Source organism: Pteropus alecto, unplaced genomic scaffold (genome assembly GCF_000325575.1).
Source record: "Pteropus alecto unplaced genomic scaffold, ASM32557v1 scaffold25, whole genome shotgun sequence".
Lineage (NCBI taxonomy): Eukaryota > Metazoa > Chordata > Mammalia > Chiroptera > Pteropodidae > Pteropus > Pteropus alecto.
The window spans coordinates 31,357,730-31,384,724 of NW_006441955.1; the positions used below are offsets into that span (position 1 = coordinate 31,357,730).

Sequence of the window (26,995 nt, forward strand, 5' to 3'; positions counted from 1 at the left end):
GGCGCGGGGGTCGGTGACTGAGGCAGTAGAGGGAGGCGAGAGCCCGGCAGCCGCTTCGCGCTGTGTTTGCAGCGCGGGCTTCTGGAGGGGGCGGCTGCTGAATCGGCCGAGGGGAAACGGCCACCGGCGGCGTTGGTGCTGGCGCCTGGGGGCGGGGGATTGGGGAGGCAGGAAGGGGGGTCGCTGCGGTGGTTCTCCTGCTGTCGCGCTCTCCTTCCCTTTCTACCAGCTTGGTGGGCTCCTCCTGGCGTCTCCCTCGCCTCTGGGGTCCCGTTTCCCGCCCTACGCGGTATGTCTTGATCCCGAGCAGCGGGTTTCATGGGGCTCCTCAGGATTATGATGCCGCCCAAGTTGCAGCTGCTGGCGGTGGTGGCCTTCGCGGTGGCGATGCTCTTCTTGGAGAACCAAATCCAGAAACTGGAGGAGTCCCGATCGAAGCTAGGTGAGGAGCAGAGCCCCTCTGGGATGAGTGAGTGCTGTGGAAGGGGCCGGGCCAGAGAGGTGTTGCAACCCTAGCAAGTGGGTGTTCGTCTAACCTGTGGTTTGGCTCGGGAGCTGGAGTCTGAAAGAGGTTGCAAAGAGATCTGGGACTGGGGACATCGAGAGCACACGCTCCAAGAATGGTGTGAAATAAGCTTGAGTGGCGTGTTGGGCTTGCGAGGTCACGGGGCAGAGGTTGCAAGGTTGGGCTCAGCTACAGGGTTACTCCGAAGTAGGCATTCCGTGGGAAAAGAGCAAAAGACCGAACTCGGTGGGGAGCGGGTACTGCTGGAGGAGACAGAAACGCACAGCCTCTTGTGTTCTCTTAGAAGTCGTCCAGAAAGACCTGGCAGTGTAGGTCGAGGGGTATTCTAATTTAAGATGCGGGCACCTGGATACGGAATCTTTGAGGATGGGGAGGTTCCCCAAGGGATAAATGAGCAGAAATGGAGGGAGATACTGGGAATGATGGTGAGTAAAAGAAATACGCTGTAGTGAGTTGCACTCTTGTGCTGGGGGCAGCAAGGGACCACAAAACTGATGGGAGAAATAGGCTGCCCAGGTAGGAGAGGAAAGCAAATAAAACGCTTCAACGAGGTAGTGAAACGAGGAATCCAGGCATCTAATTTTTTTCGTGGCGCCAAACGGATTAATATTTTGGGCGTAAGGACATATATATATATATACATTGCTTCGCGGCAATGTCGATGTGAATTTAGAAGGGGAGGGGACGCTGACGGTATTATTGAGATTTAAGTTTACGAAAGGAAAAGTAAGATTATGCAAAGAGTTAACCTTATAGTTAAGTACTTTAAGGAGTTAACAGTACTTACTTTAATGGGAGAAGCGGTCTGAAGTACAAAAAGTTGGATAGTGAAGTTGTGAAAGACCAGAAAAACGCACAGCTTTAATAGGTAACTTCAGGTTAGAAGGGAACCTGAGAGCAGCATTTGGGAGGAGATTGGGCCGGGGAGCGAGTGTTTAAAAGAATGTCAGCGATACACCTTGGTTTAAATATGTATGTGACACTTAAAAATCAGTTCAAGAGGCTGTAATTTGAATACGGAAAAGTAATGTGAAGTGTTTTTATGTATACACGTTCACCTCAGCATCGTTTAAAATACTTTTTGAGAATCAAGCCATAAAATACCAGCAACAGTATAATTTAGACTAAGAAATTACAGCTAGATGTTGCTGTTCGTGATGATTAGTATTTAGGAAAAATGTATCAGAAAATAATTGTAACATTACAAGTAGTAGCTATTTGCGGTTTTGATAGACAAAAGCCTTGGAGGAAGTTAAAGAGCAGTGTATCAAAGAGCATCAAATTTGATTGAAGTGCAAGTAAAGTCGAAGAGGAGCTAAGGATAATTCTAGTCCTCAACTGAGTAAAACTTACCCTGTACAATTTTGAAGAGATATCAAATTTATTTACTATGATTTTCTTAATATGTGTCTTGTACAATAGAAAAAACATTCACTTTAAATATTGAAGGTTGACCAATATGTTTTTTCTATTCATTTGGATCTATTTATCAGCATTCAGGGTCATATTCTGGTTTGATTAATGACCCAGTTTTACAGGAAAAAAAAAAGACTCATAGAGAAATTCGAAAGTTAAGTTAAAACTAAAATTTGTACTTATTCTTTGTTGTATTGCTATATGGGTTTCTTAGACATTAGGATAACTTCAATTTTTTAATTTTCTTTCTTTGCCTAACTTTTTTCCTGATGCTTGAAAATGTTTTCCATAGACACAACCTGAATGATTTTAGAGAGTTATCTAAAGATGTAGAAAGCCACAGGTAGAAAATAATGTGGTTTTTTTTGTAATTTTTTTTACAAGAATATTTTAAATTTCATCATAAATAGTAAATGGGGATCAAACTAAATAATTCTCAAAAATAGCCAAAGAAAAGGAGGAGCCTCAAGTACAAAACACTTGAAGGAACTAATAAAACATGGCCAATATAACACGTAACTTTATATCAGCAATATTTCAATTAAAAAAAAGTCTTATAAAAGGCTGTACTAAAACAGATATTACTAGTTAGTAATCTTCCTTAGAAAAGGAAGGCTGAAGGCATAGTTTGACAACCAGACTCTGTACTAGGCACCTTTATATGTGATATTCTTATTTCCTCTTCCAAGAACACCAAAGAAAGCTATTTTTACAGATGTGAGAACAGGCTCAAAGATTATATAACTTGATCACATAGCTAGTAAGTGTCAGAACCAGTATTGGAATCCAGGTATATCTGATTCCAAATCAAGTGTTCCTTTAATTATATCAGACTACTTGGGACTTTATATTAACATTACACTAAGATTTAGCAGTTTCTATAGGATTTTTAAACTGTAATGCCAATGTTTAATTGTATTGCTAAGAAGGAATATCATTCTGAGAAAATCCAATTTCTGACACAAAGGAATTGGTTTAGTGTAATGTCTGGCCCTTGTTTATATTTGTATAATGAACATAATTATATTACCCAATGAATCAACTGAGATAGGTAGCTTATTTCTTCTACAGGAAAAAAAAAAAACTGTGGTGGTTTTCCGTAAGTGTAAAATCACAATATTAAAAAAAAAGTATTTTTTATTTTGCATTAGAAAAAACTATTAACCATTTTTGCTCTTAAAAGTAATTTTATTGTTTATCTTTCTGTGCTACAGATGATTTCAAAGGATTGTATTGTCTGATAATGCCTTATGCACCTTGACGTGAGAGTATTTTGATGGTTAGACCTCTAACAGAGCAGTAGATGTGTTCAAAAGTTAGGTGTATTCACTGACTGCTTGGAAATTAAATTTATAAATGGGAATTCCTAAAAAAGTCAATATCACATAATATAGTTTTTTAAAAAAATGAATACGGTATCATGATCTACATGTTACTCTGTATCTTGCTTTTTTTCCATTTAATGCCATAGACATCTTTCCAGGTCAATACATATATATTTGATTTACTCATCTAATAGCTGTAGAATATTGCATAGTATGCATGTATTATAAATTAAGCCATTACACCAATAATGGACATTCAGTCCCTTTTCCCCACTTCTTTTGCTTCTTTCCTTCCCTTTCCTTTTCTTTCTTGATGTTATAAACAATGTTACAACAAACATCCTTATATATGCCCATTTAACTCCTATGTGTTGGTATCATTTTCACTAGGATAAATTCTATCTGTGGGATTCCTGGGACAAAGGAAATATGTATTTTGTAGTTTAACAGATTTCTAAATTTGTTATGTTCCAAAACAACATATTTTCTAAAAGGTCACACTAATCTACACTGCCAACATATACTCACAAACACTGAATTCTATATGCTTTTAACTTTTGCCAGTCTGAAGCTGTGAAATGATATGTTGTTGCACTAATTTACATTTTTAGGTTGAACTACTTGTTCATTTCCATTTGTCTATTGGGTAGTTTATGTTACCAAATTTTAGTTTCTTAAAAATATATATTAGAATCAGTAAACCTTTATTTGTCATATGTTTTACATCTATTTTTCTCCAAGTCTCTCATTTACTCCTTGATTTAATGGTGTATTTTGCTTATACAGAAGTTATAAAATTTACAGTCAAATCTATCAGTAGTTTTCTTATGTTGTTTGAGAAGACTTTTCCCAACCGAGATTGTGTAGTCTCTATATTTGGTTATAGTATTTTATAATTTTTATTTTTTACATTTAACTCTTTAAAGCATTCATGTGTTTATAGAGATTTATTATAGTTTCTCTGTGAATAGCCACTTATGTTATTAAATAATCAGTTTTTCTCACTGTATGTTATAGTTCTTTTACTCAGTATATGTATTAAATTTTCATATGTTCTTGGATCAATTTTGGACTCCATTCTTTTCCACTAATCAAAGATTCTTTAAACTTCAGGGACCCCTAGATAGGCTTCAAGGCATCCATAAATTCTCTAAATTATACACATAGCTTTCACCAGATTTGCAGAGGAGTATGACATCCCCTTAATAGTAAGAATCACTGATTTGTAGTAGATGGTTCATATTTTGGAGTGAGTGTATTTTTTGTTTTTTGTTTTATATTAACATATTACAACATGCAGCTTGTGAATTACATTTAGGATACACATTAGTTGTGAAAAAATTACTTTGGGGTGTTACATTGTAAAAACTTCATTTATTAAAATGTGTACTTAATTTTCCTAATGAAGTGGAAAACTACATGAAGTCAAAATGAAATCTGACACTTAGCTAACTAGTTACTTAGCTGTTTACTTAGAACTGTGCATGTCAGAATTTGTTGCTTTTTTACAAAGTAGTTTTTTCTGAATCTCGAGCATACCTGTTGCTAATGCTGGCTGTTGAAACAGTGCAATGAAAACTTTTTACATACATTATGTGCTTGATAATATTCTGTAGGGCTTAAGAATTTAAGATATTTGTTGTTTGTCTTTAAAACACCACTACATAAGTTTAAAAAGCTTCAAGACATAACTGTTTAAATGAGGATAGTAATTCAGAATGGATTATGTAGCCATTTTCATTGGTGAAAATTATGTTGCTTACCATGTTCTTAAAACACTGCTAAACTAATGAACTAACTCTAGGGCCAAGGCCGAGACTACTCTTTGGAATTTGGTAGTTTTTACAAGTGCCTGAAACCATATAAACAATACCTCTTAAATGTTCCCAAGAATGATAACTTTTACTACTTCTGAAATTGTTTGAAAACCTCACAGTAGTGACTGTTTAGAAGACTTTGGGTAATTGGAATGCAGTTGTTCTAAAATTGCTCATTGGTGCCTCACTTATGAGTCCTGGGTAGAATATCTAGTGTCATAGTGTAGTCACTGGAAATAGTTGATCTCATTTAAGGTAATCCCAGGATGTCTCACTGCTACTCTATTGAGCCTTCTAATAGCTTTTTGGCACTTAGTGAAATTGAAATGATAATGACTATGCAGACACGGCTCTCTAGAAAGACTACTTTTAAGGGATGTCTTTATAGATGGACTTTATAATCGTGGTTCACTAGAGCCTAATTATTTACAGTTATCTACCCACCTGCTTGTAACTATTTATGTACTCTGTCTTTCTGCCTGTTAACTATAGATTCAATGTTTATTGGGCCACTTGTGAACCTGGTCCTGTTCCTTTACCGATTTAAAGACATAGTTCCAGAGAAGTTTTCCCTCATTCTCCTATAATCATCATTTCCTTTCTTTTTACAGGATTTTTCTCATTAGCATATGAACATGCTATTATTTCTCCTAACCAAAAAATAAAAAACAGTACTTTGTCTTGACCAGTGATCAGTTTTTGGTCTTTATCTTACTTAACTTACCAGAATTTGACACAATCGATCACTTCCTCTTTATTGAGACTTTCTTTATTTGGCTTCCAAGATATACTCTTGATTTTCTTTTCATCTCCTTGGTCACTCCTCTGTCCACTGTGTTATAGTCTCCTTTTCTCCTCAACTTTTTAACATAAGAATGGGGCTCAGTTCTTGGAACTCTTCTCGATTTACTCTCCCTTAGTTGGTGGTTTGTATGCTGACAACATTCAAATATATGTTTCTAATCAGACTTGTTTTTTATTTCCTGATGTAATTTGGCTGCCCAGTTGAAATTTTCTTTGAGTAATTGATAGACTTCTCAAACACAATGTCCAAAATGGATCTGATATCTCCGTCCACTGCCTCACCCTATCTAACCTACTAACCACTTTTATCGCTGACCTTCTCCCTCTCAGCTGATGGCAGCTCCATCTTCCAGTTGCTAAGGGTTGACTTCTTTTTCTCATACACTGCGTCTAATCTGTCAGAAAAATCTTGTTCGCTTTACCTTCAAAATATTTCTAGAATATGACTTCTACTCAACACTTTCACTGTTATCACCCTAATTCAAGATACCATCATCTCTTTCCTGGATTACTGCCATGTCTTAACTAGTCTGTCTTTTTCTACACTTGCCTCCCTACAAACTATTCTTAATATAACAGCTAGAGTGATCCTTTTAAAATGTAAATCAAATCATGTCACTCCTCTGCATAGAACTCTTTAGAAGCTTCCCGAATTAGAGTAATGTTAGCTGCTTTTAAAACAAAGTTCACAATTTTATTGCCTAAACATAATAAGTGACTTTTTTATTCCCATTCGTGTAGTAGGTGATCATTTTGGTAGATGATTTTCCTCTACATGGGTGATTCAGGGTCTTAGATACCTTCTGTCATGTGGTTCTGCCATCCCCTCAGACTTCAGAATTCTCTGCTGTCAGCCTGGGGAAGAGGCAAGACAGGTTGAGGAGGTCCTCTTTTCTAAACTTCTTTGGCTTCTTTTGCCCTCAGTTTATTGATGAGGACTTGTCACCATCTATATGAAGTGGGGGACTGGGAAGTGAGGTTTTTAGCTGGCCATTATTTACCAATTAAAACTGGATACTATGGAATGAGGGAGCATATATTTGAATTTTTTGAATCTTTCTGAATAAATCCTAAAATTTATTTAGGCTTGTTTTATGAATCAGAATATAAACTGTCTTGGTAAATGGTCTGTGTGAAAATGAAAAATGTATATTCTGTTGTTATTTGGTGGAGTGTCCTGTAAATGTCAATTAGGTCAAGTTGGTTTTGGTAAAATTGTTCCAGTCTTCTACATCCTTGATTTTCTTTCTGCTTACTTATTGCATCAATTATAGAGTGAGTGATTTTGAAGTCTAGTGATAATTGGATTTATCTATTTCTCCTTGAAGTTCTGTTACTTTTTGCTTCATGTATTTTGAAATACTGTGATTAGATTTTTGAACATTTAGTAATGGCATGTCTTGATTAACTTATCCCTTTTTCATTAGGAGGTGACTCTCTTTATCCTTGGTAATAGTCTTTGCTCTGAAACCTACTTTGGTCTAATATTAATATAGCCACTTCAGTTTTCTTTTGATTAGCATCAGCATGTGATATTTTTTTCCCATTTTTAAAATGTTAAACTGTTTGTGTCTTTATTTAAAATTGATTTCTCATAGGCAATATGTAGTTGAGGCTTCCATACAGTTTCACAATCTCCCTTGTAAATGAGGATATTTAGAGTATTTACTTTTAATGTAACTATTGATATAGTTGGGATTATATCTCTGAGTTATTATTAGCTTTCTGTTTGTTCCATCTGTTCCCCGTTCCCCTTTTTCTCTTTTTCTGCTTTCTTTAGGATTACCAGAGTATTTTTTAAAATTTAATTTCATCTCATTCGATGACTTACTAACAGTGCTCTTTCTTGTGTGTTTTAGTGGTTGCTTTTAGGTTTATGGCATACATTATACTATTTCATATATAGTCTAAGAACTTTACCATTATATTTTCATTTACTTGTTCCTAGCTTTTTACTATTGTTATTATACATTTTACTTCTACATATAAGTCCTGTACACATTGTTACTATTTTCGTTTTAAGCAATCAGTTTTAAAGAGATTAAATAATTTTTAAGTATTTTATATTTACTCATACATTTTCTGTTCCCAGTGATCTTTATTCTTTTGTGTACATGCAGATTTCTATCGGGTACCATTTTCTTGCATCCTGAAGAATTTCTTTTAAGATTACTTATACTGAAAGTCTACTGCTGATGAATTCTTTTCAACTTTGAATGTCTGAAAAAATCTTAATTTTTGCCTTAGTGTTTGAAAGATATTTTTGCTTAGTATAGGATTCTAGGTTGACATTTTTTCTTTCATTACCTTAAAGATGCTGCTACATTGTCATTTGTCTTGCCTTTTTTTTTTTTTTCTGGAAATGCTGCCATCATTCTTATCTTTGTTTAGCTGTGCATTTTTTGTAGATATACTTTTTAACTAGGTTTTAAGTAATTATATGGGCCTTGCTGTAGTTTTTTTTCATATTATGTTTTGGGTTGATTGAGCTTTGGACTTGTGGATTTATTATTTTCATTAAATTTGGAATGTTTTGGCCATTTTTCTTCAAATAGTTTTTATGTACCCTTTCTCCTTTCCTTTGGAAACTCAAATTAAGTGCACGTATATTGGCTATGTAGGTTCTTCCACAGTTCAAGGATATTTTGATCATTATCTCCAGGATTTTTTCTTTTGTATTGTTTGAGATAGTTTTTACTGCTATGTCTTCAATTCACTAATCCTTTCTTCTGCAGTATGTAATCTCCATCCAGTGTATTTTTCATCTCAGGCATTTTTTTCCCTCATCTTTTCATATGTCTGTTGGCTATCTGTTTGTCCTCCTTGGAGAAATGCCTATTCAGGCCCTTTGCCCATTTTTCAATTGGATTGTTTGTTTTTTGGATGCTGAGTTGTATGGATTTTTATGTTTTTGGATATTAACACCTTATCAAATGTGTCATTGGTGAATACCTTCTCCCATTCAGTAGCTTGTCTTTTTGTTGATGATGGTTTCCTTTGCTGTGCAAAAACTTTTTCGTTTGATGTCTCCTTTGTTTATTTATTTTTGTTTGTTTGTTTCTCTTGCTCGAGGAGCTATATCAGAAAAAATATTACTAAGAGCAGTGTCAGAGAATGTACTGTCTATGTTTTCCAGGAGTTTTATGGTTTCGGATCTAACATTTAAGTCTTTGATTCATTTTGAATTTATTCTTGTATATAGAGTAAGAAGGTGGTCCAGTTTCATTTTTTCTCTGCATGTATCTGTCAGTTTTCTCAGCATCATTTAATGAATAAGACTGTCTTTACCCAATTGTATATTCTTGCTTTCTTTGTCATAGATTAAATGACTATATAGATGTGGGCTTTATTCTGGGCTCTCTATTCAGTTCCATTGATCTATGTGTTTGTTTTATGTCAACACCATGCTGTTTTGATTACTTTAGTCTCATAGCATAGTTTGATATCAGGTAGTGTGATACTTCCAACTTTATTCTTCTTTTTCAAGATTGCTGTAGTTATTTGGGGACTTTTATGGTACCATATATATTTTAGGATTATTTGTTCTAGTCCTGTGAAAAATGCTATTAATGTTTTGATAGGGATTGCATTGAATCTATAGATTGCTTTGGGTAGCATGGAAATTTTAATGATGTTAATCCTTCCTATCCATGAGCACAGTATATTCTCCCATTTATTTGTACTTTCTTCACTTTCTTTCTTCAATGTCTTTTAATTTTCCAAGTATAGGTCTTTTACCTCTGGTTAAATTTATTGCTAGGTATTTTATTTTTATCTTTTGATGCAATTGTAAATGAGATTATTTCCTTAATTTCTCTTTCTGGTAGTTTGTTTTTGGTGTATAAAAATGCAATTCGTGAATGTTAATTTTATATCCTGCTACTCTCCTAAATTTATTCATCAGTTCTAAAAGTTTTTTGGTGGAATCTTTGGTGTTCTCTGTATATAGTAATATGTTATTGCAGATAATGTCAGTTTTGCTTCTTTCTTTCCAATTTGGATGTCTTTTATTTCTTGTCTGATTGCCGTGGTGAGGACTTTCAATACTATGTTAAATAAAAGTGGTGAAAGGAGACAGCCTTGTCTTGTTCCTGATCTTAAGGAAAATGCTTTTAGCTTTGCCCCACTAAATGTGATGTTAGTTGTGTCTTTTCTTATATGTGGCCTTTATTATGTTGAAGTATGTTCCCTCTATTCCCACTTTGCTGAGAGTTTTTATCATAAATGGATGCTAGATATTGTTTGAACTCTTTTTTTGCATCTATTGATATGATCATATGATTTTTATTTTTCATTTTGTTTATATGGTGTATCATGTAAGTTGATTTGGGAATATTGAACCAACCTTGCATTCTAGTAATAAAGCCCACTTGAATCATGGTGTTTGATCTTTTTTAATGTATTACTGAATTTGGTTTTCTAGTATTTTGTTGAGGATTTTTGCATTTATGTTTACTAGAGATATTGGCCTATAAATTTTTTTGTACGTGTTATGTCTTTGTCTGGTTTTGGAATCAGGGCAATGGTGACCCCATAGAATGAGCTTGGGAACCTTCCCCCCTCTTGATTTTAATTGGAATAGTTTGAGAAGAATAGGTGTTAATTCTCTGTTGAGTGTTTGGTAAAATTAACAGTAAAGCCATCCTGTCTAGGGCTTTTATTTGTTGAGAGTTTTTTGATTGCTGATTCGATTTTGTTAGTAGTAATTAGTTGGTTTAGATTTTCTGTTTCTTCTTGATTCAGTCTTGGAAGATTGTATGTTTCTAGGAACTTGTCCATTTTTTCTAGGTCGTCCAACTTGTTGGCGTATAATTTGTTCATAGTATTTTCTTGTAATTCTTTGTATTTTTGCAGTGTCAGTTGTCATTTCTCTTTCATTTCTGATTTTATTTCTTTGGATTCTCTCTCTCTCTCTCTTTTTTGTTTTTGTTTTTGTTTTTTTTTTTTGATGAGCCTGATTAAAGTTATCATTTTTGTTTATCTTTTCAAAGAAATAATTTCGTTTATTTCCACTCTGATCTTTATTATTCATTCTTTCTACTCACCTTGGGCTTTGTTTGCTGTTCTTTTTTTAGTTCCTTTAAGTGTAAGGTTAGATTGTTTATTTTAGGTTTTTCTTGTTTCTTGAGGTAAGCCTGTATTGCTATAAATTTTCCTGTTAGGACCGCTTTTGCCGTGATACATAGATTTTTAAGTCATTGGTTTTTCACTTTTACTTGAAAGTTATCTTTTGATTTCTTCCAAGATCTCATTGTTAATCCCTTCATTGTTTTTAGTAGCCTGTTATTTAGCCTCTGTGTATTTGTATGTTTTTTGTTTTCTTTTTTGTAATTGGTTTTGTAGTTACATACCATTGTGGTCAGAGAAGTAGGTATCTCGGAGACAGCATATACATGTTTTCTTGTTCACTCAGCTACCCCATGTCTTTTGACTGGAGCATTTAATCCATTTACACTTAAAGTGATTATTGATAGGCACATGGTTATTGCCATTTTAGTTCTCATATTTATGTTCTCTCCCCTCTCCCCTTTTTCTTAAAGAAGTCCCTTTAACATTTCTTATAATACTGGTTTGGTGGTGATGAATTCCTTTAGTTTTTTCTTGTCTGGGAAACTCTTTATCCCTTCTTCAATTTTAAATGATAATTTTGCTGGGTAGACTAGTCTTGGTTGTAGGTGTTTGCTTTTCATCACTTTGAATATTTGGTGACAATTCCTTTTGGCCTGCAAAATTTCTGCCAGTCTTACGAGAGAGTCCTTTTAAATAACTAGTTGCCTCTCTCTTGCTGCATTTAGGAGTATGTCTTTACCCTTTTCCATTTTAATTATGATATGTCTTGGTGTGGGCATGTTTGAGTTCATCTTGTTTGGGACTCTGCATTTTCTGGACTTATATGTCTATTTCCTTTGCCAGATTAGGGAATTTTTGTCATTATTTCTTCAAATGGGTTCTCCATCCCTTGCTCTCTTTCTTCTCCTTTTGTTATCCCTATGATGTGAATGTTGTCATCTTTGATGTTGTTCCAGAGGTCCCTTGAACTACCCTGATTTTAAAATTCTTTTTGTTGTTCCGATTGGCTGTTTTATGCTATGTCGTCTTTCAAATTGCTGATTCAATCTTCTGTTTCATCTAATCTGTTGATTCCTTGTAGCGTATTCTTCATTTCATTTATTGTATTTTTTACTTTCGACTGGTACTCTTATGGTTTTTATATTATATTTTATGCTTAATATCTCTTTGTTGAAGTTCTCACTAAGTTCCTTGAGCATCCTTATCAGTAGTGTTTTATACTCTATCGGGTAGATTTCTTACCTGCATTTCATTTAGTTCTTTTTCTAGAGTTTTCTCCTGTTCTTTCACTTGGGACATGTTTCCTTATTTCCTCTTCGTGGCTGCTTCTCAGTGTGTGTGTGTGTGTGTGTGTGTGTGTGTGTTTTCTATAAATTAGGTAGATCTTCTATATCTTCTAATCTTGGCCATGTGGCCTTAAGTAGTAGGTGCCCGGTATGGCTCAGTGACACAGTCTCCCTGTTCACCTGCATCATGTGCTCCAGGAGTATTCCTTGTGTGAGTTGTGTGTGCCCTTTGTTGTAGTTGAGCCTTAATTGTTGTTGGCATGTTAGTGCCAACTGACTCTCATGCTGATTGGCTCTTAGGATTCACAGCCTATGAACTGCTTTGTGGGGGCTTACTCCACAGAGTGGGATTTGTCCTGGTGGGCTTGTGTGCCTGTTGAGACCACTTTTTGATTGTGCCATTGTGAGGCTAATGGGGTAATGCTCTATTGTAGGCTGAAGTCAGCCTCCATGTGTGTTGGTTCTGGGGCTTCTTGGGAGGGGCTCCCATGCAGGCCCAGGTCTGCCACTACCTATGACTTCCCGGCACTACCTGGTAGGAGCTACAAAGTTGTCCGTGGTTGGTTGCTGTCTGTGCTGGACCTGGAGGCAAATGGCAGAGGCCAAGCTGAGAACTGATGCTGGCTGCCACCAGTTCCAGACCTGGGGCAGCTCAGCAAAAGAACCAGGGCACTGTGATGCCTGATGCCACATGCTGCATGCCTGGTAATTTTTAATTTGCTGCCAGACATTATGGATTATACCCTATTAGGTGCTGGGTATTTTCATAAGACTATACATATATTTTAAGCTTTGTTTTGGGGACACGTTCAAGTTACCTAGAAATAGTTTGATCCTTTTGAGATTTGCTCTTAATTTTGTTAGATGAGGCCAGGATAGCCATTAGTCTAGAGTTAATTTTGCTCCTACTGAGACATTACCCATGCAGTTCCTTTCAGAGTGGCCTACCCAATGCCCTGTATATCACAAGGTTTTTCTAATCTGACTGGTGGGAATGGTGGTTGAGTAAACCTCAGAGATTGTTCCACCTGCCTCTTTTGGGTGATCTTAGTTTCTTCACATGTGTGCACTGATTTAAGCTGAAAATTCTTTTGCTGCTTTGTCCCTTTAGTACTCTGCTCAGGAAACTCCAGCTGCCTTGGCCTCCCTGAACTCCCAGTTCTGGCTCCTTAATTAAGGGACACTGTTGGGTTGTGTCTGAGTTCTCTCTCTCTGTGCTATAGCCTGTAAACTCTCTTCAGTCATATGAGGTGAGTCGTATGGCTCACCTCATTTCCTTTCTATCTCTCAGGGATCACCATCCTGCACTGATTTCCTGTCTAATGTCTAGCATCTGAAAACATTGTATATTTTATCTATTCTTTTCAATTTTGTATAGGAGGATAAACTCTGTTACTCTATCTTGTCTAGAAATGGAAGCCATGTGGCCTAGTTATCTTTGTGTGTCCCCAGGTTGACTTTGAGGAAAGTAGTGAAGTTGGATATTTTGAATTATAATTGGCCATTAAAATATCGAGAGAAATCATGTTTTATCCTTCTCTATTTCCTCACAATCTCTAGCAAGATGTTGAGCACAGGCCCTTAGTATATTGTTCACTGAAAGTCTTATCTATGATAGTCCCACCTCCTTCCTTCCCTGTGGAACTTTTAAATGGACTTAAATTAACTAAAATTATTTTGTATGCTACTAATTTCATTTTGACTTCAAGAAACCAGTCCTTATTGCATCCTTTTAAATTTAACACAGTCCAAGATGGAAGCTCTTTCAGACTGGCCAGTGAAGTATTTGGTGCCAGAAGAGTTTTCTGCTTTTCCTGTTAGTATGATTCTTGAGCCAATTGGTTACATCATTGGTGGGTGCGGGTGGATGGATATCCTTTCAGAAGCTTCTTTTCTGCAGTAATAGTCTTCTAAGCTGACTAGTAGAGAAGGGAATCCTAAGGGATGATGGTGCCAGTAGTAGTTATAATCATGTTGCATCTGCAGGAAATGCACCCAATTTACCTTAAAGATGAAAATTATTATTCATGTGCTACATAACGACATTTCAGCCAGTGACTGGCCACATATATGATGGTGGTCCCATAAGATTATAATGGAGCTGAAAAATTGCTATGGCTAGTGATGTTGTAGCTATCTTAGTGTAATACATTGCTCACATATTTGTGGTGATGCAGGTGTAAAGAAACCTGTGCTGCCTTTGGTGTAATAGTATATAGCACATTACAATCATGTATAGTATTTAATATGGGATGATGATAACTATATTACTGGTTTCTGTATTTACTGTACTATACTTTTAATCATTATTGTAGCCTGTGCTCTTTATGCTTATATAAAAAGAAGTTTGCTGTAAAACTGTATGCTATGTTATGGCAGCATTAGCCTCATACATCTCGTATTTACCGCATCTCATCTTAATTGCCTCATTTTCTTTTGTGCTTGATTTAATCTTGTGTTATTTTGTTCATCATGGCCCCTATGCATGCTAAATCCGCTGCTAATGTTGCCTGTAAGAGGCTACATTGAGTGACTGACCTGGAAACAAAAGTGATTAAGGACTTTGAAGACAGAATATCAGTGAAGGTTATTGCTTTCCAGTCAGGCATGTCCCATTCCACCATAGCTATAATTGAAGAAGGAATAAGGTGACAGGAGATGTTAAAGGATCTTTTTCATTGAAGGCAACAAGACTAATGAAAATTTGAGAAGGGCCTATATTAGACATGGAGAATCTTCTGATAACCTGTATTAAAAACCAGACACAAACATATCTCTCTCAGCCCCATAATGATCGTGGCCAATACAAAAAATTTATTTGTGATGTTTAAAGAAAAGGCTGGATCTGACTATAATGTTGAACTTACTGTTAGCTCTGGGTAATTTAAACCAGCGGTCTCCAACTTTTTTAGCACCATGGACCAGTGTTTCTGTGAGAATCGAATCCCTGATGATCTGAGGTGGAGCTGAGGCAGTGATGGCAAGAGCTGGGGAGCAGCTACAAATACAGATGAAGCTTTTCTCTCTTGCCTGCTGCTCACCCCCTGCTGTGCATCCTTGTTCCTAACAGGCCACAGACTGGTAATGGTCCACGGCCAAGGGGTTGGGGACCCCTGCTTTAAATGATTTGAGAATTGTTATTTATTATATAACGTGAAAGTGAGTGGTGAGTCTGACAGTGCTGTTGTAAAGGCAGCTGAAGAATTTTTAGAAACTCTATAAGCTGATTGTGGAGGAAAATGACTTGCTACAGCAAATATCCAATATGGATGAAACTTCTTTATTCTGGAAACAATTGCCTGAAAGGACTTTCATCTATAAGGAGGCTAAGTCAAAGCCAAGTTACAAGGCTTTTAAGGACTGGATAACAGTCTTGGTTGGGGGCAATGTTGCAGTCTACAAATTGAATTCCTTTGTAATCTGGCACGGCGAGAACCCAGGGTCTTCAAGCATATTAATAAACACACATTGCCGTGTACTACAGGAGCAGTGAAAAGTCATGGATTGCCTACCCTCCTTTTTTAAGACACCCTCTTGGATTTCTGTTCAAGCAAAATGGAGGAGTATTGTTTGTAGAATAACATACCTTTCAAGATTTTGCTTATTGTTGATAATACTCCCATATAGCCTCCTTTTATTGGTGACCTTAATCCCAGTATCAAAGTGATATTTCTTCCTACAAACACCACCTCTTTGATCCAACCAATGGATCAAAGAGTTACAGCAGCTTTTAAGGTCTACCACCTCAGGAGGACCTTTGCCGAGGCTATTGCTGCAACTGAGGAAGACACAGAAGACACCGATGCAATCCTGGAAGTATTACACCACCTATGACTTCATCAAAGAACCTTGCTTGGGCTTGGGTGATGTCACCGAGGAGTATATGAATGTCATCTGGAAGGAGACACTCAGTAGGTTCATCTGTGACCTCAAAGGATGAGGAGGTTGCAAAAATCAACAAGGCTATGGTTGAGAAGGCAAACAACTTCAACCTGGGTGTGGATGAGGATGACATTTAGCAGCTCCTCAAAGTGGTTCCTGAGGAATTGACTAGTGAGTTTTTGGAACTGGAACAGGAATGCATAACTAAAGAAGAGTGAAGAGGGAAGGAAACTGCTGAAGAAGAACAAGAAGAACCTCTAAGAAGATTCACAGCAAAGCATTTAGCAGAAGCTTTTGCAGACCTCAACAAGTTCCTTAAAAAGTTTTAAAACATGGGGCCCAGTACCGAAAGGTTTTTATTAGTAGAGAGGAATATTCATGGTGTTGTTTTCTGTTTACAAGCAAATTTATGATGAAAAAAAGCAAGCAAACCATCATGGATATATTTCTAAAGAGTGACATCTCCTTATGAAGAGCTTCAGGCAAGTCCTTCAGTAGGTATTCCAGAAGAAGGCACTTTCCCAGGAGATGATAGTTCCATGCATGTTCCATGCCCCAGAAGACAGTGGGACAAGCTGTGGAGGTGGAAGACAGTGATATTGATGATCCTGACCCTATGTGTATTTATGTCTTAGTCTGCAATAAAAAAGTTTATAAAATAAAAAAATAAAAATTTAAAAAGCTTTTTGAATAAGAACTAAAAAATATTTTTGTAGAGCTGTACAATGTTTTAAGCTGTTACTATGAAGGGGTTGAAAAGTTAAAAAATTTTAAAGTTAAAAAATTTTAAAAAGTTTTAAAGTAAAAAAATTACAGTAAGCTAAGGTCAACTTTTTTTTTTTTACACAAATTAGTATAGCTTGTGTACAGAGTTAATAAAGTATGCGTAGTGTACAGTAATGTCGTAGGCCTGCACATTCACTCACCACTCACTCACCTAGAGCAACTTCCAGTCTTGCAAATTTTATTCATGGTAAGTACCCTATACAGGGGTATCTTTTTTAAAATTATTTTTGCTGTTCTATGTTTAGATACGTTTAGTTACACAAATACCATTGTTTTACAATTAACTACAGTGTGCAGTACAATAACATGCTGTACAGGTTTATGGCCTATGGAGCAGTAGACTATACGGTATAGCCAAGGTGTGTAGTTTGCTATACCATTTTGAGTTGTGTAAGTGCATTCTGTGATGTCCACACGATGAAATTGCCTAATGTTGCATTTCCTAGAGTGTATCCTTATTATTAAGCGATGAAGGACTGTATGATAGTTACCAAATCTTCAACTTTATGTGCTAAAATTCTTGCTAAAGGTAGTTAGGTTGTATAAGCCTATGGGTATTGTAAAGTGTCAGGGACAGCCCTTTTTATTTATTTTATTTTTTAAGTTTTTTAAAATTAATTATTTTTTTATGGTGACATTGGTTAACAAATCCAATGTTTTAGCTGTATATTTTAACAGTAAGGCGCATATATATTTAGACTGTGTTCACCTCCCATATTTAGATTTCTTTCTGTCACCACATATTTGACTCTCTTTACCCTGTCTACCTCCCCCTTCCCCCTCTCCCCTCCCCTCTGGTAACCACTAGTCTGTTGTCCATATCTATGAGTTTCTGCTTGTGTGTCCTGTTCTTTTGTTCCTTTTAGGTTTATATCCCTCATATAAGTGTTATGTGATTTTCAACTTCTCTCTGGCTTATTTTACTTAGCATGATTATCTCGAGGTCCATCCATAGGGACAGACCTTTTTAATTGAAATTGTTGGATTCCTTTTTGGAAGATGATGGTTTGAAAATTGCAAATTGATTTGGTACTTATGTAGCAATTTAAAACTGGATGTAGAGGGAAAGTTTTCCTAAACTCCAGTAGAATTTAGGAATCATCCATTAGTATCTCCTTATAATTTTCCATTTTTTATTCCTAAATTTGTGCCTTAGTGATTTGTTCAGTTAAGCACACAGAAATGATTTTAGAGGAATTCTGCTGGAAAATACCTTAAATTTTACTCAATATGGTTATGGATTTGAGGCTAAATGGCTATGCAGGAACAGACTAGCCCTTGGCATATTTATAATTGTAAATTATGTTTAATCTGAGCTTAATGAATGTAATTTAGAGATGTTTTTGGTTCATCGATAACATCTGGTATGTATTCCCTTTATGCTTTGAAGCAAAACAGTATAAGAAATGGGCTGATCAATCTAGTTAATTTTTTTCTGATAAATCATTAGGTGTTGCTATTCGAGTCTTCATACTTTTCTTTAGACAATGAATCCTGTATTAAGTCCTCTATTGCTATTATGCTTTCAAAATATTATAGTATACCTGTTGTTTTAATTAATAATAACTTTTAAAAATATATGAAATTTAAAATCTAGCTGCACAGCATAAACATCATAACTAAATCCTCCTGCAAAAGTGAATTTTTATTTGGTCTTCAGTAAACAGAGTTGTAAATTCTATCCTTTTTTCATTCCTTTGATTGCTTTGTGATTAATTAGGGCCGTGCATAGTTCTTTGAATTTCTATGGTGTGATGTAAAAGAGCAATTTCTTAGTATTCAGTGATAAGAAAATAGTTTGGACATAGGGAGGGAAGTTGGAGATTTGAGTAAACTGAGTTGTTGGATTAAAATAAAGTTAATAAAATTCTCCTTTAACCTTGTAATTGACTTAGTTGTTTATGTTGTTAAGACCACGTCAAACTAAAAGTAGTTCAGCCATCAATTTTGATACTAAGATTCTTGATCAAATATGACTGAGAAATTTGTGATTATTTTGTATTTTGATTTTAGGAAGCTGCCTCTAATTTCCAGCAATTTTTTTTTTTTTTTAATTTTACCATAGTTTTATTGTTTTTTAGAAAACACACCATTTCTGTAATAAAGTGTTGCATGTTCTGGGTATGATTTACACTGTTGGCAGAAAACTAGCTTAGCTCAGTTGTTTCCTTTATAGAAGAGCCAGTTAGAAAGACTGGCTTGACATGATCTTAAAGTATATTTTGATAGCTTTTTCATTTTGTTAAATAGGATAGAATGAAAACCTTTCACTATTGTTCTCTAGAATAACGTTTTCATCTTCCCTTCATGTTTCGAAGATTGAAACAAAAAGAGCAAACTTCTGCTGAAATTTTAGTGTCTCAAAATAGGTTTCTCAGCAAGGAAAATTAGGGGTATACGTGACTTTTGCTCCTGAACCTGGGAGTTGTTAGTGATCTTCTCTGACTAGGGATGAGCCTCTCCAGGAATACCTGTTTATGATATGCCATTGTGTTCCCTTTTTCATTTGTGCTAGGTTGGAACTCTGTGACTAATGAAGCCTGTGACTAGTTATAGTCTAGTTTTTCCTCATGACCTTACTGACTCCCCTTTGGTCTTTTTTAACTCTTCCTCCTTTATCCATGTTTCTAAAATGGTTTTCTGCTTTCCCACCAATGGCAAGCCTTCATGACCTCTGAACCTGCATCTGTAACAGACAATAATAATTAACAATTGAATACTTATTGTGTAATAGACATTTTAAGTGTTTTATATGTGTAACTCTTTTTACTATAAATGATGCTTATTCTTCTGTCCTCAGAGAATTATTGGGAAAATAAAATGTTCTTCAAATGATAGAATAAATGTGAAAATGTAACCTATAAAAACCACAATTATAAGTTATTAGTAGTGATAATAATTTATCCTTTCTCTTTGCCGTTTTTGCCTTTTCAGTTTTATGTAGTTTAGAGTTCACATTTCTTGCTGCTGCAGGCTTTCCTCTGTGCTTCACCTCATAGGATCACACTTGTCTGATAAGTGTTCAGGTAAATCAAATGATGATGTTATATGAGTTATAAATTTGACATTCAGATTAGCTATTTCTTTTCTTAGGAAAAACTAAAAATCTCTGGCAATTCATATTATGTGCTCCTAAAGATAGAAATTTATATACTTTTTTATAAATTTCCTAAACACCCTGGCTTTTAAACATGACTGAACTTTCTTCCCTCTTTCCTACTAATCTTTGCCAATTTGGCATTTTAAAGATAGATTTTTATAAAATGCAAATTAAATTTGAACTGTGATGGGGGAATTTCTGTGTGTATGCATGTGAGCGTATGTGCATACATGTATAAAATAACTCCTTAGCTTCTAAATAATTTTTTAAAGCACTAATGATAGTCAAATTAGCTAAGGAAGAGGAACTCAAGACTTTTTCCTCTATGGAAAAAGTTTTATGTGATAGTTCTTTTAATGTCAGTTTTCCCACAGTGATTCATTGTCATATTCTCAAATATTGGGGGGAAAATGTGTTCTGTAACCTTCATTTTAATTCAGGAATTTCAACTTATTCTTTAACTCAAACATAGAATAGGTTGTACTTTTAGATTTATTGTTGGGATTATGAGAATTCCAAAGAACAGAATTCCTGAATCTTACATAGCTTCAAAGACTTTTAAGCTCAGATCAACAGTTATTTGCCATTCTGCAATCAGAAAATTTGATAGGCCATAATTATAGAGACTGTGTGAGATAAACTGTGTTGTCATCAGCTCTTTCATCGTATATTATTGCTACTTCTTTTTTTTCCCTGTGCATTATAGCATTATTCATTTTTAAGCACTGGTCAACCTTACTGCAAATTTAACATATATTTGCTATACACAATTTCATGAATTAGAACAGTGATTTAATTTGCATGTTATAATAACTTTTATGTTTGTGGGTAACTCTTGGTTTTCTTAATTAGCAGGGAAAACATTTTGAATGAGATGCCGGATTAATTGGGAGCTCTATTTACTTGCATTTCAGTTGTACCTTTAAGACTTCTTAATTCATTTCTTAGTGAGTTTACCAATCCAGAATTGAGGATGACAGAATTGAAGAACTCCATGAATCTTTTACATTTCATCTAACCTTCCCTTATCATATGAAGTTTAGTACCACAAAGGTAGATACTGTCTTAATTTTCATTTGAGTTTCAAAAATTTAAGTATATGTTGGTCTGGGCCTTGGGGAATTACCATTTAGAAGAAAATTATCACAGAACCCTATAATTTCCTAGGTAGATTTTATCCAGACTTTAAAATCACATTGGAAGAGTGGGATTTTTTGTTTTCTATTTAAGCAATGTCTTGGGATACTGTTCTCTCCCACTCTCCTCCACCTTGAATTACCAGTTTAATATGAAAACTTTTACTTGCCTGCCTAACCAAATATGCAGTTTTATATGTTCTCATATGAATTAACAATCTCCTAAACACCAAACATTTCGTAATGATTTGTTCTGTCTACTTACGTACTTATGGTAATTTTGGCTCTTATAAGACAAATGTAAGAGAGATGGGATAAAGAGGTAAGAAAGAGAGTTTTTTCAAACTTTAAAAGAAATGTAAAACTTATAGTATGTTGAATGAATACTTTTCGAGAATGACCAAACAGTTAAAGGGAAAAAATAATGTTCCTGTTTCTAAAAATAATGTTTGAGGTAAGAGGTAGTTTTTAAAATTACAAAATAAGAATAGTAAGTTATTTTATTTATAGTCTCTTCTAAATGGAGTTCTATGTGATGTTCATTGTAGCTGATTTTGAGATTTTTAGCTTAAATGGTGTTGAATGTAGTTAAAAGTTGTCATTTGACTTTCTTATTTGAATTATACATTTTTCACATTCATTATGTATTTGAATCCTGTCTTTCCTGAAAAAAATGTTGAGATTTACAGATGTACATGTAATACAGAATGCATGAAAAGGGCAGAAGGGGGTAGGAAAAGAAGTTAAATATTTATGTAAATATTAAATAACTGCCATTTTAATTTTTTTAGTCTATTTTCTTTTCTTTTGGTGGGCATCGAGGTATTAAAATACCAAAGAGATTTCTATAGATTGTCTTTTCAGATACAGTGAAATGTAACCCTTACTTCAGATTCTATGGTAAATTTTGGAGTGATAGAATTTTGTTGCCTTTTATTTCAGGAGCCAAGGAAAGCATGTTCCATACTTGCATTTTGGTCACAGAATAAAAATGAAGTGAGAAACTCTTATTAATGTAATTTACCATTAAACCTAAAATAAAATTGCCAAAGCTCAAATTAAAGATAGTTTTGAGGAGAGCTGTTGCCCCTCATCCCCTTTTTAACCATTGCTCTGGTTGTCCGTGGTAGAATACATAAAATTTCACATAGTTAATGTAATATACCCATTTATTTTATAACCGAAGCAGCACAACCTAAATCTTGCCTGGGGAATGAAAACTAAAATTCCAGAATAAATAAAGTGTTGCACAGAAGTCATGTAACATTTTATTTTAGGCTAGGGTCATGATCAAATATATTTATGATTTATAAAATTAAAATTACGGATTTAATAAGTGTTAATACCTGTCTCTTCTTTCTATATAGAACAGCATTAGTAATAGGAAATAAGGATTGTTACCAAAAGTACACGTACTGTGAGACATAAGAAATAGGAGCTCTTTTAAAGGAAAGAGACGGAAGAAGGCAGGGAAAGTGCAACAATCTAGGTTACGATAATATGGGGAATCTGTCTTCCTTAAACTGTTTGAGCACAGTTCTGAAGAAGGTAACATAATTAGGGTGTGCTCATAAAATATGGGACAAAAATAATATTTGTCAAAGTAATTACCTTGAAGAAGTTATACATTAAAAAAACATAGTTGCTAAAGTATTTTGGAACTCTTTATGGACTAGCTTCAGAATCTTTAAAACTACATAAGATTAGATCATTTTTACTTCTTTATAGCCATAGTGTTAAATTATAATTTAAAAATTTAAGTTATAAAACTAATTATAGGATATTTAGAAAAAGAGGAAAGAAAAAATAATCCTTATTATTTCACATACTAAAAAACCTATTCTTTGCCAAGTTCTTTCATATAGATTCCTTAGAAGTGATTATAATAATTTATCTTGTCCTTTAACATCAGATCATAAAAATTTTCGTAGGTTGCTTGCATAATAGCTAATATAATAGTAGAATGATAAAATCCCCTCTTTGAGGTGAGAGAGTAAGAATGAATCTTTCCTTTAAATAGGGTTTCAGCTTTTTATTATGTTAAGCTATGAAGTAACCACTTGGACAGATTTTGTTTCATTTAGCTGTAATATCTTAGAATTTTTCTAATAACTTGTGAATTTCAGAATCTTCAGAGTTGGACTAAAATTAAAAATCCCAATCCAGAATGCATTTGACTTTATTCTGCTTTCTTCTTAGGTTTTATCCAGAGCTGCTCCAGGTTTTATGAGGTTTCAAGCTTTTATAATTTCAGGGGTTCTTTTAAAGAAAAGAGTACAAAATCATGAATATAAAAAATCATGTCTAGGACTTTTGGAAGAAGCCAATGCCAAATGTATAGCCCTAAAGCTTCAACTTTATTAGCTTCACAATGTAAATCCACATCTCTGATTTTATTCTTCTGATTCCTCAAGATACTCAACATCCAAGAAGGAAAGTGCTCTTTTTAATGTGCTATAGAACTGTTCTTTTTTCTTTATAACAAATTATCTAATTTATTTCTCTATCCATATATTTGTCTCTATACCTTAGCCCTCTTAATTGTGACTACTTGGTTTGTGAAACATTTTGATGAAGTTATAAAACATGGCTAATATTGGAAATACTGCTTGTGGCTGGAGAACAGATAATTGATATCTTTACTCCCTGAATTCTGTACCAGTTGAATACATATACAAGGGAATCAGGTGGAGATCAGAATTGTGGTTGGGTAAAGCTGGGTTGGAAGATTGACTTAGATATCTTGCCACAGTGTCCTTGCCAGTACTTCATCTCTGATTAAGATTTATCCAGCTAGTCGCTTTACTGGAAAACTGCAGGCCTCTTTACGGGGCCAGAATATATTCTTTTAAGTCTACAGCATAGAGCCCCAGAAATTGTGGACATTTGTAGATAAGACTGGCTCTAAATAAGAAAGTATCTATGAGATACTGAACAAAGCATGCCCAATTTTATCTCCCAAATTCACTCACCAGAAAAGTCAACCCTTTCCTACTCCCCAAACTGTGGATGCTTAAAAAAAAAATCTTGTAGATTGTTAAATATATGTTATAATTTTTTCTAGATAGTAGTTGGCTTTTCGATTTGTTTCATGGTATTTTTAGGTATGTAATAGACTTTGATTTTGCATTCATTCTTTAGATTTTTTTGCCTTTGGTCATATATGTATTTAAAGGTATTAAAGTATGTATATAATTTTATCTTAATTTGTAAGTGCCTAATGGTATTTTATTTTACTTTCATTTATTTCTATAAGGCTGGTCCTTTCTTTGTGTAAACCTAGTTTCTGACATACACATTTTCCATCTCTCTGAAGAGAGATGTTTTTAACATTTCTTGCAGTGCATGTCTACTGGTGACAGATTCACTTAATTTTTGTTTCTCTGAGAAAATCTTGATTTGTCCTTTACCTTTGAAGGATCATTTTGCCGGATACAGAATTCTAGGTTGGTGTTTTTTTCTTTCAACACTTTAAATATTCACTTTTGTGTCTTGCTTGCACGGTTTCTGAAGAGAACTTCTATGTAATTCTTAACGTTGTTCTTTAAGGTAAGGTGTTTTTTTTTTCTCTGTCTTTGGTTTTCTACAGTTTTAATTTAACATACCTAAGTGTAGATTTTTTTTCAGTATATGTTCTGCTTGATGGTCTCTGAACTTCAAGTATCTGTGGTGTGGTTTCTCTCCTTTATTTTGGAAAATTCTCAGCTATTATTCAAATATTTCGTCTGTTCTTTTTCTCTTCTCTGGATATTTCTATTATATATGTTGAACTTTCATAACTGTCTCACAGTTCTTGGATATTCTGTTCTGTTTTTGTTTGTGTATTTTTCTTTTCCTCTTTATGTTTTAGTTTGGGAAGTTTATATTGACATATCTTCAAACTCACTGATTATTTTCTCTCCTGTGTTCAGTCTACTAATAAACCCATCAAAGGCATTCTTCATATCTGTTACAGTGTTGTTGATTTTTGTCATTTCTTTTTGATTCTTTCTTAGTGTTTCCATTTCTCTGCTTACCTTATCTTCCTGTTCTTGCATGGTGTCCACTTCTTTCTTTAAAGCCCTTAGCATATTAATCATAATTATTAAATTCTCAGTGTGGTCATTCTAAAAAATCTTTGTCACATTTGAGTCTGGTTTTGATGCTTGCTTTGTCTCTTCGAAAAATTTTTTTGGGGCCTTTTAGCACACCTTGTAATTTTTTATTGTTGTCGATAGTTGGGCATGATGTATTTGGGAAAAGATTAAAAGGAACTCAGGCAAATAGGCCTTTAGCGTGAGGTTTTATGTTATTTGTCTAGGAGGTAGGCTGTGTTTACTGATTTCTGTAACTGGTGTCAGAGGCTAAAATTTCCTATAATGTTCTTTATGTCTTTGAATTTCCGTAGTAACTTCTTTGGCTTGTAGTTCTTTCAGATGTACCCTGTTGGTATGTAGGAGCCTTATTAATGGTAGGCAACATGTGGGGGGAGAGGAAGCTTTCTGTAATCCTATGATTAGATCTCCGTCTTTTAGGTAACCTGCGTCCTTTGGCTGTGTCTTTCCTGAGTGTTTCTTAGCTCACCTGCCAGTTTTAACATTTATTATTAAAAAAATGCATGTATATATGTATAATATTATTATTATTGGAATGGCCTTCTACGTGCCTTTCTGGTCTCACCTACCTACCAACCTACCTACCAACCTACCTACCAATCTAAATACGCATCCATCTCCCCCTCTTTTGCTATAGAGCAAGAATGCTGTTAATTTTCAGGAAACTGCTTTGCTTATAAATTTTAAATTCTAAAAAATTTTCAGTGCTTTTGTTGAAATTTTAAGGAATGTAATCTCATTTGCTAATGCTATTTTTGTTTCTATACCATGTCATATTTCATTGGCTAGGTTTCTAAATTATTTTGTGCCTGATTTTTACGTAATTGTATTTGGGCTTCACTTTTAAAAGGAAAATTAGTTACAGATGCGTATTATTAGTTGCTGTCTCTATTATCTGGTATTAAAATTAATCATTCATATGTAATGAGTGCTTTCACTCTGTTTTGGGAATTCTAATCACTTTAAACGAATCATCTCATTTAATGCTCACAATCTCTTAAGACAGTTGTCAATATATTCTCTTTTTATAGATGATTTGTAAATTAACTTAGGTTAAATAATTTCCTTAAGATCATATAGTTTAGGAAGTGGCTCAAACCTAAGTGTGTTTTCATTTTTATTTTTCATTTTACATTTAACCTTCTTTTATATTACTTCATATAGCAATAGGGAAGATGAATTTTAAGCTACTCAGATGAATTTGATTCTAGGGCATGCACATATTCTATGGAAATAGCATTCTAGCGTTGAATAAATTCCATAAAATTTAGATTGCATACTTTTTGCAAACTGATATTTCAATGTTTGAGTAGACTTATCAAAACGGTATGTTTGTTTTTAAAGGATGGAAGCATTAAGCCTATTCCTCTTTTTTTCCTCCATTCCTACAGATACTTGTTGGGAGGTACAGCTACTGTTGAGTGTCTAAATATGTCATTTTTTTTTTTTTTAATTAGATAGATATGGAAGTAAGTGTGGGAATACAAAAAAACTAATTTTAAAATTTAATTATGAAGAACAATTTATAGCTTTTGAGGAACATCAAATGTTAACTCTTCAGCAGTTTTAGTATACGATCTCTCTTATTTCTGATGACTTTGATGATTTTATGGTAATACCAAAGTTTTATTGTGACTTAAAGTGAATGAATCATAAAATAATAGAACCTTTGAAAGGAGCCTTGAAGGATATTTTACTTAGGTTCGTATTGAATGTAGGAATGCTTCTCTATCTGACAATTTCTAGCATGATA

General features: G+C 34.6%; 1 protein-coding gene and 1 long non-coding RNA gene across 5 annotated transcripts in view; both read left to right on the forward strand.

Moving 5' to 3' along the window:
• HS2ST1 (heparan sulfate 2-O-sulfotransferase 1) overlaps positions 1-26,995 on the forward strand; it is a 163,322-nt gene that overhangs the window by 434 nt on the left and 135,893 nt on the right. For 2 of the 4 annotated variants that reach the window (XM_015595293.2, XM_025051908.1), the window contains exon 2: positions 333-442. The exons of 1 other annotated variant lie outside the window; for it this stretch is intronic. In XM_015595293.2, the coding sequence (XP_015450779.2) occupies positions 333-442 (110 nt within the window). Of the gene's footprint in view, positions 443-26,995 lie in introns of all 4 variants that reach the window. One more of the 4 variants, XM_006919382.3, reaches the window with a different exon arrangement.
• Positions 19,911-23,360, forward strand: LOC112485763. Its single transcript, XR_003048528.1, has 3 exons — positions 19,911-19,938; positions 20,961-21,065; positions 23,348-23,360. It is a non-coding gene; the product is annotated as an uncharacterized LOC112485763 (long non-coding RNA).